Source organism: Ascaphus truei, chromosome 6 (genome assembly GCF_040206685.1).
Source record: "Ascaphus truei isolate aAscTru1 chromosome 6, aAscTru1.hap1, whole genome shotgun sequence".
NCBI classification, from domain to species: Eukaryota; Metazoa; Chordata; class Amphibia; order Anura; family Ascaphidae; genus Ascaphus; species Ascaphus truei.
The window spans coordinates 112,705,448-112,722,655 of record NC_134488.1 but is presented as its reverse complement, the minus strand read 5'-3'; the positions used below and the strand labels follow the sequence as shown (position 1 = coordinate 112,722,655).

At 44.5% G+C, this 17,208-nt stretch overlaps 1 protein-coding gene across 4 annotated transcripts in view; it reads right to left on the bottom strand.

The window, feature by feature from the left end:
• LOC142497681 (ephrin type-B receptor 2) overlaps nucleotides 1-12,253 on the bottom strand; it is a 266,775-nt gene extending 254,522 nt beyond the window's left edge. The window contains exon 1 of one of the 4 annotated variants that reach the window (XM_075605791.1): nucleotides 11,942-12,253. In XM_075605791.1, the coding sequence (XP_075461906.1) occupies nucleotides 11,942-12,002 (61 nt within the window). In that variant the 5' untranslated portion in view covers nucleotides 12,003-12,253. The remainder of the gene's footprint in view (nucleotides 1-11,941) is intronic. The other 3 variants (XM_075605790.1, XM_075605794.1, XM_075605792.1) reach the window with 3 other exon arrangements.
• Nucleotides 12,254-17,208: the final 4,955 nt, after the last annotated feature.

Below are 17,208 nucleotides of genomic sequence, written 5' to 3'. Positions count from 1 at the left end.
CGTCCTGTCCATTTAAGGGATCCCCACTTTCCAATCTCCGGAGTTGTTGGCGCCAGTGCCAACGCCACAGCTTTATCGGCGACCTGACAACCAAGCATGCATTAGCTGCTTCACCTTATGCGTTTCGTGGACCTCCTCCCACTTCCTCATGGGCATAATCAGATCAGGAGAGGTCGACGATAAAAAAATCGGTGATGTCAGCACTGGCGCCAGCAACTCCGGAGACTGGACAAGAGGGGATTCCTTATTAAAGTCTTAAACGGTCAGGACGCCAGGCAGAAGCCCCCAAGGTAGGAAGGCAGAAGCCCCCACAGTAGGAAGAAGCGACCTGCTCACTAACAGAGACACGACCAGACTGAAGGATCTTTATCCCAAATAATAATCATGCAAATTGCGAGTGCACAATTTTTAAACTTCACTTTGTGTTATTTGATGACATTTTATCATACCGTTGGAAGCGTGTTTGCGCTCATCTGTTACAGACAACAATCTCCAGTGACTACAGGATCACTATTCCAACAGCAGCACTTCTTTTGGCATCAAACCTGCGTCTTAAACCTGCTACCTCATGTACTAACAGACGGGTCATACTAATATTATTTACGGTTACCTATTCATCAATTTGTATCTTTTTACACTACATTCCACTTTACCATTGACCTTTTTTTTTATCATATATATATTTTTTTATCATATATCTTATACTATATTAGTGAAAGCACTGTATGTTTGCCTGCCTGCCTGCATGCATGCATGCCTGCCTGCTGGATGTCCGGTGTCCCTAGCGGCAATCTCATTGGTCCCTTGGGCCGCCCGTCCCCGCACACCTCTCATTGGCCTCACACACTCACACCACCCCCTTGGCCCGCCCCCCACACCTCTCATTGGCCTGAGGCGGAGTGACGGGCCAAAGGTCCAAAAAAATAAATAAAACACACACACACACACACACACACACACACACACACACCTCTCTCCCCTCTCCAAATCACCTTTTCCCCCTCCCCAGCGGCATCACCTCTTCCCCCTCCCCAGCGGCATCACCTCTTCCCCCTCACCAGCGGCATCACCTCTTCCCCCTCCCCAGCGGCATCACCTCTTCCCCCTCCCCAGCGGCATCACCTCTTCCCCCTCCCCAGCGGCATCACCTCTTCCCCCTCCCCAGCGGCATCACCTCTTCCCCCTCCCCAGCGGCATCACCTCTTCCCCCTCCCCAGCGGCATCACCTCTTCCCCCTCCCCAGCGGCATCACCTCTTCCCCCTCCCCAGCGGCATCACCTCTTCCCCCTCCCCAGCGGCATCACCTCTCCCCGCTCCAAATCACCTCTCCCCGCTCCAAATCACCTCTCCCCGCTCCAAATCACCTCTCCCCCCTCCCCGCTCCAAATCACCTCGCCCCCCTCCCCGCTCCAAATCACCTCGCTTCCCGCAGCTGCCACGCGGCGCGTAAGATGGCGGACCCCCTTCCTCCCTCGCGGCGCCGAGTCAGACGGTGGCGGCGCCCGGAAGTACAGGTAGGTGTCGCTCCCCACCTCCGGCGCCAAACGGAACTGAGAAAGGGCGCATCAACTGAGGTGTGTGTGTGTGTGTGTGTGTGTGTGTGTGTGTGTGTGTGTGTGTGTGTGTGTGTGTCACTGTCCACTGCCCCCCCCTCCTATCCACTGCCCCCCCTCCTATCCACTGCCCCCCCCTCCTGTCCACTGCCCCCCCCTCCTGTCCACTGCGTCCCCCCCCTCCTGTCCACTGCGTCCCCCCTCCTGTCCCCCCTCCTGTCCACTGCCCCCCCTCCTGTCCACTGCCCCCCCCTCCTGTCCACTGCCCCCCCCTCCTGTCCACTGCCCCCCCTCCTGTCCACTGCCCCCCCCCTCCTGTCCACTGCCCCCTCCCTCCTGTCCACTGCCCCCCCCCTCCTGTCCACTGCCCCCCCCTCCTGTCCACTGCCCCCCCCCCTCCTGTCCACTGCCCCCCCCCCTCCTGTCCACTGCCCCCCCCCCTCCTGTCCACTGCCCCCCCCCCTCCTGTCCACTGCCCCCCCCCTCCTGTCCACTGCCCCCCCCCTCCTGTCCACTGCCCCCCCCTCCTGTCCACTGCCCCCCCCTCCTGTCCACTGCCCCCCCCCTCCTGTCCACTGCCCCCCCCTCCTGTCCACTGCCCCCCCCCCTCCTGTCCACTGCCCCCCCCTCCTGTCCACTGCCCCCCCCTCCTGTCCACTGCCCCCCCTCCTGTCCACTGCCCCCCCCCTCCTGTCCACTGCCCCCCCCTCCTGTCCACTGCCCCCCCCTCCTGTCCACTGCCCCCCCCCTCCTGTCCACTGCCCCCCCCCCTCCTGTCCACTGCCCCCCCCCTCCTGTCCACTGCCCCCCCCTCCTGTCCACTGCCCCCTCCCTCCTGTCCACTGCCCCCCCCTCCTGTCCACTGCCCCCCCCTCCTGTCCACTGCCCCCCCCCCCTCCTGTCCACTGCCCCCCCCTCCTGTCCACTGCAGGAAATGCAGGGGGAGGAATCCATGCCTTTGAGGCGCCCCCCCCCTCCCTTTGACGCCCCCCCCTCCCTTTGACGCCCCCCCCTCCCTTTGACGCCCCCCCCTCCCTTTGACGCCCCCCCCCCTCCCTTTGACGCCCCCCCCTCCCTTTGACGCCCCCCCCCTCCCTTTGACGCCCCCCCCCTCCCTTTGACGCCCCCCCCCTCCCTTTGACGCCCCCCCCCCTCCCTTTGACGCCCCCCCCCTCCCTTTGACGCCCCCCCCCTCCCTTTGACGCCCCCCCCCTCCCTTTGACGCCCCCCCCTCCCTTTGACGCCCCCCCCCTCCCTTTGACGCCCCCCCCCTCCCTTTGACGCCCCCCCCCTCCCTTTGACGCCCCCCCCTCCCTTTGACGCCCCCCCCCTCCCTTTGACGCCCCCCCCTCCCTTTGACGCCCCCCCCCTCCCTTTGACGCCCCCCCCCTCCCTTTGACGCCCCCCCCCTCCCTTTGACGCCCCCCCCCTCCCTTTGACGCCCCCCCCCTCCCTTTGACGCCCCCCCCCCCTCCCTTTGACGCCCCCCCCTCCCTTTGACGCCCCCCCCTGCCTTTGACGCCCCGCGCGCACACACTGACTGACTGCCGCACGCACACACTGACTGACGCGCACACAAAGCCTGACTGACGCACGCACACACTGACTGAGGCACACACTGACTGTGTGTGCGTCAGTCAGTCTGTGTGTGTTTGTGTTTCTGCCTCAGACTCACTGACGCGCGAGCAAACACACAGTGACTGACGCACACACGCTACATGAAGCTGTAAAGGAGGGAGGGAGGGGGGGGACTGGATTGATGTGAATGGGGGACAAACAGAGAGAGGGGGAGGAGAGAGAGGAACGGGAACATTACATCCCGGGCAACGCCGGGTCTCTCAGCTAGTATGATATATATCTATACACACACACACACACACACACACACACACACACACACACACACACACACACACACACACACACATGGGAGTTGTGAATACTTAGGTAAGCACTGATTCCTAGATCTCCTCTCTTCAAGTCACTTGCAAACTCAGGATGAAACAGTGCTAATTATGATGTATTTTTCAAGTGAGTACCATGTAAACGTTCCCGCAGAGAGTCTGCAGAGCAGCCCCGGGTGCATATTTTGTCCAAACAAGAGGAGAAAAATCCAGACAAGTGACGAGATAGAAATGATGTCTTATCAGGAGACATAAAAGGAAAGATATATGTTGCAACTAAAAAGTCTGAACTTGGAAAGTCAGGGGTGGAACCAGCAGCCGTCAGAAGAACATCACCAACACTTGGCTATTGAAGGATTCTGGCAGCGTTATCTGGCCCCTCTCTGTCGCTATTAACCCATTCATTTTTGGAGGCATGAAAAAGAATTGGAGCTCAGTCAAAAAGCATGAAGATTCCCCAAAAAAGTAAAAATCACCATGAACATATTTGGGGGTTATTTAGCGACACTTCCCAGCAGCATAACAAATGTAAACACCAGGTTTATCAATGAAGAAAAGCCCTTCAGTTTCTCCTTGATAAATCTGGTGCCGTTTCTTTGGCCCAGCGTTGCATCCGGGATACTTTTAGAAGACATAGTTTGGCAGCAGCGTTTAAGGATGCAGAAACTTCAGCTCTTTTGAGAAACAACAAAAAATAAGCACAGAACTGATATGACTTCTACTTTTTCAGAAGACCGAAGTTTCAATCTTTAAAGGAAACTGGGATGTAAATAAATAAAAGATTTAAAAAACAGAACAAAATCCTACAAAATGTACAAGCGTAGAATGGAACTAAAGTGGTCAATGTAGATACCATGAAAAGACTACTTTACATGTGATTTTAACACGGAAGACTGGTCAAATTTAGAGATAGATGGCAAACTATTAGTGCTTATGTGCCTTTGGCAGCCTTTATTGCAAAATCTTCATTGATAGGCTCTATTATAATGTTTTTCAACAGGGGTTCCTAGGAACCCTTGGGTTACCCGGGCATCCCTAAAGAGTTCCCTGCAATTTTAAGGTAATTTGAAAATTGTACCAAATACAGAAGGCTTTACAATGCATATTAATCTCAGACGCGCTATTAGAGAGGGTTGGGGTTCCTTACAATGCATATTAATCTCAGATGTTCTATTAGAGGGGGTTGGGGTTCCTTACAATGCATCTGATCTCAGATGCGCTATTAGAGAGGATTGGGGTTACTACAATGCATCTGATCTCAGACGTGCTATTAGAGAGGGTTGGGGTTCCTTACAATGTATCTGATCTCAGACGTGCTATTAGAGAGAGTTGGGGTTCCTTACAATGCATATTAATCTCAAACATGCTATTAGAGAGGGTTGGAGTTCCCTATAATCACTTTACAGTACAATTTCCCCCTGCCGCCAAAAAAAGCAAATGCAAGAAAAAATACCGGTATCTCACAAGGAAACAAAACAAACAAACAAAAAAAAAGTTATCACGTTCCTTATATTTTTAATCCAGCACTTGAAATTGGTTATCAAGCCCTTCTGCGCTGGAGGGACCAGCACTGAAAGAGTTAAACGGTTGCACGGGAAAGCAGCAAAATATGTTCATTTCTTCCTAAAGGTGGGATAACATCTAAGTAACCTGATCCCAGGACAGCCTTTGTTTTCATTAGTCACATTTGGCATTTCAACAGCTTATAAAATCTGATCATTCTACCCCCACTCCTGACCCTTATGGGGCTCGCAGGGAAGGGAAGGTTGCACAGACCTTATAAAGTGCTCCATGAAAACCAGCAACTCATGAATGCTGATATGAAGCCCCCCACAGAACAGCTGTAGCAGACTTTATGGGATAACCCATTCATCCCCAGAATGCGCCTTCCCCGAACATAAATAACCCAGGTATCTACAGCATTAAAATCACACACGTGCACTCACCACTTTAAGCCATATATCTTTTAGTATCTGTGATTTAGCAGCTGGAAAACCTTAGAAGAAGTAACGTTAAATGTTCCATTTCCTCTAGGTTTGTTTATTTTTTACATTCTCTTGATAAGTATTTTTTTTTAAAGTAAAGAAAAATATAATTATATAAAATCGCCCAGATTAAAGGATCAGCGTAACATTCTGCATGTTATATATTCATATCGCACATTATCCTGTCAAACTTTGAAAAAGCTGTATTCTTTCCAAGCGCCTGTGAAATATGCAACCTTCTGGGGGGGGGGTGAGGGGGGTTGTCTTGTCAATTCTTCCTAGAAACACTACAATACACATTCGAATGAGCAGTCCTGTTTATCAGCATATCTCAGGCTGGCAGTGACAGCATTTAGCATTGTAACACAAATACATACATACTGTACACACAGAAGTTTTTCATTTTTAAGACCAACAGTATAAATAGAGAGCACAAAATACCAGATCGCACAATAAATCCAAACACAGTACTACACATTGCACAAATAATAAAACACATATCACGAAATATATATTTCCCATCGTTTTAGTTAGGTGCAGATAAAGCTCCCACCCAACATATAGCAAAATGCAACAATGGCAAAGAACCGGCCTAAAAAGTGTATTTTAACATGTTCACAGTACATGGGTTTTACTTATTCTTTATGGGTATTAGGAACTTGTCCATCTGAACACCAAATGCACAACACACATACACACACACACACACACACACACTAGACTAGATTAATGTGCCCGTGTCTCACACTAGAAAATATTTTAACAGGACATGACAAAAGGCTGTCTCATGTTTTGTTTGGGATTAAACGTTTCTTGCATTCTCTCGTGCATAGTAATTGTTGTTAAGATTATTTAAACAGTGAAAAATGTTCGCTCCTGCAAACTTCTGTTAGAAGATTGAAATCTGAGCCACTATGTGTGGTTCTCAGTGGTTGTACACAGTATTAAAAAAAAATTATATATATATATATATATATATATATATATATATATATATATATATATATATATTATACACATAGACACACACACAACGATTGACCCAACTCTGTATTGAAAGTAAAAGTACATTGTGAAGTGGACTGATGTGAATCCTTCTAAAGGGTTTAAAATTCCACACTTGGTAACCATAATGCTATAGAAATGCTAATTTCTAAACCTCTTCACTTTACCAATTTCTTGCAAAGTTTAGGGGCAGAGGGATTTAAAGCACATTGACCTTTCAAAATCCGTGGAGAAAATATCTTAACCCATTTGCTCCTTAAACTGCTGGGCCATCCAACAGCGAAAGGGTTATTTTGCCGCAAAAAGACAGAACGCTATCTTGCATTGTAACTTTAGGCTGCTCTATTTAAGCATGTACTGTATTTATCAACCCTACCGCTGCACAGGACACTTAAAATAATCAGAAATGATCAGACAACCCTCACTGTGCATGAAAACCCTAAAAAATGTATTCCACTTATCTTTTGTCCGCTAGTCGGGGGTCTTTATTTATAAGGCCGTATTCCTGGTTGATGAAAGCACTATACAGCTTAGCGTTCTCCAGCAAGGATTCTCTTATTGAACGATTCATGTCATTTGATTCCCTTGCGGCCTGTAGTGCATTGTGTTGCTGGCCCCATTGCCAGTCAAGGGTTTCATTTAAAGTTCTATATATGTTTCTAACAAAATGATTTAATGGGCAAAATACATTATGCCGACTTATATATTATATTGTAGGACAATATAACTACATTACGAAAAAAACACTAATACAGCGATAATAGGTTGAACAGGTCTTACGGCCTTTCTAGAATCTAGATTATACGGCCAATATAAAATATATATAAATGCATGTATTGTTTCAACAATGTTTATCTTGAGCATTTTTACATCACTACATGTAACCACACTTTGTGTTGTGCATCATAACACACTGCCACCTTATAATTAAATAATATTAATAATACTGTCACTGTACAATTTAGTGTATGTACCGTTAATGATACCTACATAATGTTCTTACCGTACCAAGAAAAAAAACCCTATGATTGACAGCAAGATATGAATTACACACATCCTAGACTATATAATAATTAACCAATGTCTATTGGCGCTGTCCTTTTGATCTACAACATCGGCAACAGCCAAAGGCAATTATGGGCATGGGCATTTTTTTTTTTCAATTTTTTAATCTTGAATCTTTATTTATTTCTTTTTGTTGGACCCTTTCAACTACAATATGAAATAGTAGATATGAGTTCAAACGGATAACCAAAGATAAGAGTAAAATGTCAGGCTCAAATCTTACAAAACTTGCTTCCTAACTTCTCTGCCATATCTTTTGTCAAGTTAGAACAAAAACATTTATATAGAGATACTGAGGATGTGAAATTAGCTTTTGTATTTGCCACTACAGTGTATGGGAGACCAGATGTACACTGCAGCACCTCCTGCATTGAAGTGATTAAAAGCCACGCTGTCCTATGGTCAGGGTTTGTAGAGAATAATTCACTACAAACTCCCCAGTAATTTTATATTCTGTTACAATTTTGATGGGTGTGCTCAACTTTGAGTTTTTTGATTATTTTGCATTAGTATGAATAGTCTGCTGTGTTCCCACTCTGTGAGCACCGCAAAAAATATCCTGTCTTCCATGCGACATTGTTCAGTATTCATTTTTTTTACGACAGAAATGGTCAATATTGTAATGGGAGCCTCAATTAGAAAAAAAATCAAATACATTTTTATATATATATATATATATATATATATATATATAAATATATAATCAAAAATAGACGATACCGTTCTGTGGCTAACGAAATACTTTTATGTGTGTGTGTGTGTGTGTGTGTGTGTGTGTGTGTGTGTGTGTGTGTGTGTGTGTGTGTGTGTGTGTGTGTGTGTGTGTATATGTATATATATATACACAAAGACATGATATTATTTTGTAAATATGGTAGGAAAAAACATGTAGTCAACGTTTTATATATATATATATATATATATATATATATATATATATATATATATATACACAGTGGTCAACAAATCACCAAAAAATCTACTCACCGAACAAAAAAATCTACTCGCCACCTAGTACCACACGTGTGCTGCTTGGGCCAATGTTAAATCCACTCGCCCGGGGCGTGCAAATGTATAGGTTTGTCGAACACTGTGTGTGTGTGTGTGTGTGTGTGTGTGTGTGTGTGTGTATATATATATTTATATATATATATACACACACACACACTGTATATATACTGTACTGTATATCATTGTTAAGAAACATTGTAATTTTCTAATTGATTGTGATATGCCATGTTTTAATTGAACACACCTGTGGCTTATTAAATAAGCATGCTCTCTACACATATCCTTAATAGTGAAACCTGATGGAGGACCCTTGAGAGAAGTGAATCCAATACATGCAGAGAACAGAAAGAGGTTGCCTGCACTCGTTCGCCTCCACATTTTCACAGGCCCCCTTAGGTCTACCGTCCGGCACTTCTGAATATTCTAGTTTACGTGGAACTTGGACGCAATGTTAAAGTGAATTGACGTGTGGACAGTGCAATCCAGTTCTGTACTACATGTGCCTTTCTTCCTAAACTCGGCATGATACAGGATTGTAGTTCACATTCAAGACAACTTTTGTTTCATTAGCCATATCAACAGGTCTATCGATTAAACAACCTGATCATTCCGCATTCAGGGTTACACAGACCGTCGGAGGTCAAGCTTAGGACAGGCTGTCCTCCCTGAATAATGTTTAATTGGAATCTCTGAGTCTCAGCATGCAGAACTGTATCAACTCTAAATATGCCTGCCTTCAATTAGATTTCTTTGTTGCAGTATCAGGTGTTCAACCCATTTACACATTATTGCTCTGCCCTGGTGACACCAAACAAAGAAGGATTCACAAGAATAGAAAATGCATTATGTTTTACATATGTTCATATTAACGCTTTGATAATTAAAAGTTGAAACTTTTCTTAAGACTCATTGGAACCTTTTTCGGTTACATAGGAACCAGCAGCATAAAATATATCAGAGCGCCAAGGCTAGGAGGTTAATAATTCCTTTCTACCACAACATACAGGGTCCCTTTTTACCGAGGATCTGTCTGTGTGCGAGTAATCACAGAAACACCCTTACTGAATGTAGGTTTTGTAAGAGGATTTGGCTTTTAACAATGTGTATCATTTGCTAAAGTGGGGGTTAGACCGAAATCTGCTTTGACAATGAACAGACCCCACCCCTTTAAGTTGATGTATCAACTCTGTCCTTTGCAACAAGGTCCATGCAGAAGATAAGAATGTAAGGTCTTTAGGGCAAGAATTCCCATCTCATAACATTTAGTTTTAGGTATTGTGCTCTTTTAATAATATGCGCCTTGTATTATTATGCATTGTTGGGAAACTTGTAAAGGTAAGGAAGTAACTAGTTAATACATTATAAGAAATAGATAATTACCCCCGCACCCAACTATTCCAGTCCCTTTTAAATCGTATTGCCATCTTCTCAGAATCTGAACGGCTTAGGTAGTGTCACAATTTATTTAAAAATTACACACAAAAGTGGCTGATGATAAGTGTAGTTAAGAGTCATATTGGTTGGTTAAGTAACATACTAGTAGAAGACAGAATACAAGCTGCCCTGTATTGCATTAGTAATCTCACTTCTGTTCTTTCTACTGACTGCTTAACTTATTCTGGCTTTGCACGAATTTTCTCTGATAAGCGTCAATACTCATGTGCTGTTCTTCCTTAACATTAATAAAGCCACGTATGCCATTAAAAAAAAAAGGGGGAAAAAAGAAAACCGTTGATCCTGCTATAATTAAAACCACTTGCAACCCTCTGTCTTTTTTTTTTTTATATAGCGCTGTTGGCTGGCTTTCCAGTATTGCTTACTGCAACATATAGTCATATTTATGCCAAAATCCAATATTGTAAATATCACCATACGGTGAGTCACTACCCAAAACTCTTCGCGAATAAAGGGTACCTCATCTACAATACAGTGATTTAAGACCCCTTCAGCAGATTCTTCTCTCCACACCCAAAAGGCTAGCTGAAGGAAGTGTAGGCATTTGAGCTGCAGAATGGATGAAGGGGAGCCACCGCTACAAGCTAACCGGTACTGCCAACCTGGGCAAAGGCGCTAAACTGGGAACAACTGGACAGTGGGGTGGATGTTCTAGTGTTTCAAAGGATAGCACCCTACAGGGTGGGGTAATATTCAGCTATCCTCAAGGGGTGATCTAGCTTTACCGGCTCAGCACAAGTCAATCCAATGGATATATAGGTCACGTTGCTCCTAATCATATGGAATATATGATCAATTTCAAGACATCCTGACAATAGAATAACACGGACTCGAAGAACAGCACAATCAAGTAGTATAAAAAAAACTAGGACATGTCTTGGCAGCTGTATAGTCAGCCCAGTGTGCACCTCTATAGAGTCCAATCTGACCGCCATAGAGACATGGCAAACGCTGATGATTATCATTTCTCCTGAACAGTTATGAGCTTTTGTTTACTGGACCGCAAGATGCTCCTTGCAAGAAATTAACAAAAAGTGTCAAGCAGTCCTGCCGTCAAATGAAGGGCCAGACAGCAGACAGCACCCAAAAAGGTGTCCATCTTGCGCACACCCAACATAAACCCACCATCACAATGGGGAGAGACGGAGTTGGAAGGGATGGGGAAGAGTGCCATCTCTCCCCCACAAGTATTTGAATTAAATACCGCTCTACCCAATATGTGCATGGAAATAACTCCATATATAAAGAAATATACCCCTTCCCTGGTCATCCCTGCTGAGCAAGCCAGACTGACAGCAGGTTTTTCTTTTATTGTTTGTCGTTGGGGATAATAGACCTGTGAGTAGAATAGAATAATTGCTAGAAGGTAAACAGAGGGTGCATCATAAACCTTTTCCTGGTCTTCAACTTCACTCTGCAAAGTTACCCTATTAATGCTGTAGGTTTTCATTTGTCTATTATTAATATTATTAATTATCATTATTATTGATTACATTGTATTTATATAGCACCAACATTCTGCGGCGCAGTACAACGTGGGGGACTAGGACAAGCCCCAAAACCTCAAATATATACCACTTAATACATCAGGAAACAATAGGTAATGAGGTCCCTGCTCAGAGAAGCTTCAAATCTACCTATTGGCAGCTGGGGTAAGGAGACAGATTGTTGTAGAATTTGGAATATTGAGGTTTCTTTGCAAATGTCTCCAGTCTCCAGCCTGGTCTGCAATGAGCCAAGCGGGTGAAGCACTGAGATCTTTCTATTCAGCACCTAAATCCCGAACACCCCCCTGCACCTTCACGGACCAGGCTGCGGTGGCTTCACCCACCGATTGTCCTTTGCACCAGCATCTTCTGCCCGAGATGTGTGGTGTGCACACAGCAACGTGCTACACAAACTTTGCACACACACACACACACACACACACACAAGAACAAGGCTTCCAATGGACCGCACTTACCTTCTACAGCCAGAGCCACGGGCAGCAGCAGCAGCATGCACCCAATCCACAAGAGGTCCATGCTGAAGGAGGGCTGGCCAGGGTCTTCATTAAAGAGGGAACGTCCAGGGATCCATGGAGACCAATGCACAGAGATGGAGAGAAGACCCGGGGAAGGGGAGAGTCTCACTGCTAGCAGAATGCACCATGCAGGACTGGGGAGAGGGGGAAACACACACACAGAGCCCAGGCTGGGACCAGCCCACCTGCACACACAACGGAGGGGGGGGGGTGGAGGTTCTCCAAACCCCTGGGCTCTCCCAGCAGGAAGCAGACAGCCAAACCCAGACACCGAGTGACTCCACTTGGCTAGTACAATAAACCTTTACCATTACCTAAAGGGGGAGGGGTGAATGGAGGCAAACAGGCATGCGAGTTTTCTCACCCTGAGAGGAACTCCCCTCCGGCCTGAATGGACGCTCCCTGACCTGTCTGTCAGACAGAGAAAGCGGTGATTTCAGCCAAAATGTGCCTCAGTTTGTAGTGAATGCTGCAAAGCGGAGAAGCGCCTGGTGGTGCTGACAGGGGCTGTGTGCGGGGTGCAGGGGGGAGGGGAGCAAAGGGGGCTCACACAATCAAGCATCAATGTTTCATTCACCCACACATCTCTGTCTGGCTGTAAATATGCAGGGGATTTTATCACAATGCTTCTTTTTATTTTCATGTGTATAGATATATATATATATATATATATATATATATATATATATATATATATATATACATACACACACACACACACACACAGACACAGACACAGACACATAAAAATAAAATGGAGTATAGAGTTAATAAATATATATGTATATATATATATATATACCTATGTATATCTATGTGTGGAAATAAATATATATTGTTATACTGTAGCAAACATTCATCGCCATTTAAGAGATTTTCTAAAATATTCATATTCTCACCAATAGTGGATAATTTTGAGGTGGAACTAAAATAATAGATAAAAGAGAATAAAAACATGACATTCTTCATTCATAGCGAGGCTCGCTGTACAGCTGCCACCTTTTGCCACTCCGGGTTTCATGCTGCAGCGCCCGTCTAATATCCAAATTAGCAAGCGACATCTGTAAAATTGCATCTTTTTTGTTTAAAACAAAATAGGAAATTGCGCTGTTCAATGTATCAGCAGGTCAGGCGTGCACAGAATAGAAAGATATTCACAGGCTGAATAGCACACTGCCGGGCAGGCACTGGGAAATCACAATTGGTGACTAGAAAAGCCTTATTGTTCCCGGGGACAGATACAATACTTCTGCTGACTGGATCTTCCTTTGCTGGGAGAGATGTGCAGCTTTTCATCTGCCTCCAAGCAATCATTTCCCCTGAGCACAAACCCCTGAGCCCAGTGTTAATTAATTTCCCGAAACATTGTGGGTTTCAGAGATCTCCAGTGCTTTCGGGCCACCCCCCCCCCCCCCTCGCCTTTTTGTTTTTGAAGCAATAAGGCACTCCAGTGTTTGACCCATGAAGATAAATGGCAATCTGAATCCCTACTGCTGAAGATACTAAAGCAATGGCTTGAATGATTTACAGGTAGTTTTCGCTATCCAACGTTTCATTTTACAACGAATGGCATATCCAACGCTTTACAATGCAACCCTAAGGGCCATTATCCGACGCCTGAATGCGTTATACGACGCCTGAATGTGTTATCCGACACCTGAATGCGTTATCCGAAGCCTGAATGCGTTATCCGAAGCCTGAATGCGATATCCGACGCCTGAATGCGGTATCCGACGCCGGAATGCTTATCTGACGCCTGAATGCGTTATCCAATGCCTGAATGCGTTATCCAATGCCTGAATGCGTTATCCGACGCCGGAATGCGTTATACAACGCCTGAATGCGTAATCTGATGCCTGAATGTGTTATCCAACGCTCACCGCCACTGATTAACATGAGACTCACTTTACAACACTTTCACTGTCCAATGCTACTTCCAGAACAGCTTCCGTTGGATAACCGCGGACTGCCTGTATTTATTTTACAAATTGTTTTTTTGGGTTTTTTTCATAGTCAATTTATTTGTGTGTAGTATTTAGCACTTACAACGTGTGGTGCAACATTGCGGAAACAAGACTTCGACAAATGCAGACATAAAAAGCTTCGGACAGAAGTACGTGCCCTGGGGATCATGCACTCAAAGATCACAAATGACATTATTTTTGTCACAGATCATGTTTATGTTGAGATTTGGGCATCCTGGATGTTACAATGCTTATCACGCTTTGCATTTCTGGATCCGATTCGCTCAAAGAAATGCAGGCATTGTACTTTGTGTTTTCTTGCCCACTCCCACTGTATTCATTTTGATAAGACTAATTGGTGAATATTCAATAGAGAATAGAACGGTGAAATCAAAACAGGTTGTGTAAACATTTTCACAACACAAAACATATAGCATAAAAGCAGCATATGGGAACGGATCATATTTCAGACAGTGATGTTAGAAAGAGACTTCTGTACAATCCAAACTAGCGAGTCGTGAACGGGAGCCAAGTTTGGAGAGAAAATATTCTTTTAGACCTAGTTTGATCTTCTACAGACAAAGAGATGTATTTAAAAGCAATAAATAATGATGGCTTTGAAGGCACTTTTAACCAAATTTGGATTAGTTTTAGTCAGTACTGCGCAGGAAAAAAATGTGTGACAGCCAAAATTCAAGGTATTATCCAGGATATGTCAGCATCCTGCTGGATTGTTTCTCTGACAGACCTAGATGATGCTCCCAGACTGGAATCCACAGGGTTTCTTGAACACCCTTTCACTGCTGGATGAGCCTGTGATAAAAGATTGCTATCAATGGGAAAGGCAGCTGTGGGTGCAAACTGTGGCTGAAAAGGCAACCAGTTGCAGAGTTTGCAGTCACATTTGACCCCCACCTTTGCAGCTCAGAGCAGATTTGTGATGACATAATGCACAGAGTTTTAAGCCCCTGTTTGTTTTTGTAAGACAGGACAAGTCTGTTCATGGTATTTTAAAGTTAACTTGGTCCCGTATGGGATTTCTTTCTTTTAACATGAACATGACACTATATAAGGGACTCTGCTCTTTTAATTCTCGAAAAAATTTCTGCTTAGGGAATAGAGACCCCCGCCAATAATTACAGACAGCTGCTGACCCCAGCTGACCGCCCTTCACGTCCTCTTGCCCCATCCAAACACCAGTAATGAAACCACTAAAATGGACAAGGACTCTCCTGGTGTTTATAACTTTGGGTTAACGTTTAGCAAGAGCAGGAACCACTTAGGGGAGACTTATCAGGGATCTCTCTGGTGGGACTACTTTAATTTATGAGAGATTTGGATGACTGGAAAGTTTTAAAGATTCAACATTAGTAAGCACTGAAGCGTGTTCAAAGAGAGAGAATTTTGCCCTCAAACATTATTTCTACTCTAAACGGTGCTGTCCATGTATGCTATAGTGACTAATAAATCAACATGTAGCAATAGGCACATTTTTGGTTTAGTTTAGATGTGGAGCCTGGCCTGGTCATGGTATTGATTATTTAGGTTTCTAACATGATACCTGAATAAGATAACCTGTGCTTGCCAAATTACCTCAACAGCCCAGAATTACAGCGTGATCACAAGCTTTTATTGTTGTAAATTTAGGTGAGTCAACCCAGTAGAGATCTTTGTTGCCTTGAAAACATCTCTGTCTCCTTAATTGATCAGGGCAGGTTTAGCAAGTCCAGAGTATCCCAACCCTTATTCCTTTAAAAAGCTTTAGATCCCTGTAAAAAAAAAAAAAAAGAAATAGCCAAACTATAGAACCGGCGTAGTCCTAAGTGAACAAGGGACACCTGGTTGCATAAAAGCAAAGACCACTAGGAAAAAAAAAAAAGCTCAGAGTGTTATGGTGCTATGAAAATGTCTTTCCCTCAGTCCCCCTCCCTTCCCTCCACCAAATTACACAGAGACGTTACGCAGGGCATTCATACAGTAATATTTACACTGGCTTAGAATTCTCATTAGCAAGATAGATCGACAGCTTCTAATAGCCAAACCTATTTACGGGCAACATGAAAGAGACAGAATTCTCTGTGCCCTATTCCAACATGCACAGGGCCTCGTCGTTCACAAGATGTCACCATGCAATAGTTGGTGGTATTACCATTTTGTGAATGTGGCCCGTAAGATTATACGTTGCTCAAATTATGAAGGAAGAGTAGGATTTAGATCAGGGGTGGGCAACTCCAGTCCTCAAGGGCCACCAACAAGTCAGCTTTTAAGGATCGTCCTGCTTCAGCACAGGTGGCTCAATCAGTGACTCAGTCAAAGACTGAGCCACCTGTGCTGATGCAGGGACTGATTGAGCCACCTCTGCTGAAGCAGGGATATCCTGAAAACCTGACATGTTGGTGGCCCTTGAGCACTGGAGTTGCCCATCCATGACATAGATAGTCAATGTAAAGGTAGAAAACATTTGCATGTTATTGCTTGGAATAATTCAAGAAAACAGAAAGCCTCCAGAAGTAGTCGATGGATCTAGCACCTCATATGCAATTTGACCATTTCACTTCAACACCCACAAAACAATCTCTCAACGCCCGTAGCTGGTAATTCAAATTGTTCCTCTGAGAGTTAAAAATTGCCGTTTCATATGCCCCAAAGAAGAGGTTATTCAGCAGCTGCTGCAAGAGAATGGCAAAGGGAATTACCCTCTTTGAACGTGAAACATAAAAAGCTGTCCAAGGAGAGTGTAATAAATGGACATCGTGAGAAATCTGCTCCCAAAAATGCATGATACAGCAAATCAACCACATGTTGTTTTTAACCTAAGTAGTTTTTTAAAGCACATATTACAAGTACAGGCAGTAGTCTCCGAGTGTTGCTTTTAGTGCATTTCCGGCAAATATGACACTGCTCATTGTATGAGACAAGGTTACATTCCACAATCTGACATCACTAAAGTGTAATAACCATTATCATTTGTTAACAACCATTCATTCAAGTAATTGACTGTTAATGAGTAATAATGGTTATCACACTTTAGTGAATATATCTCTTAGTCTCGCTGGTGCTAAAATTAATCCACAGAACAATGTAAGAAGTTGGGAGGGGAAAAGCAGGGTGAGCTATGAATCAAGGGTGATAAATATGAGAATAATGCATAACAGTCTATTTATCTAGTTACGTTTTACATTAAGCTAGAGTTAACAACCTACAAAAGTGACTCAACATTTTGAAAGAAATTGACTCAAACTG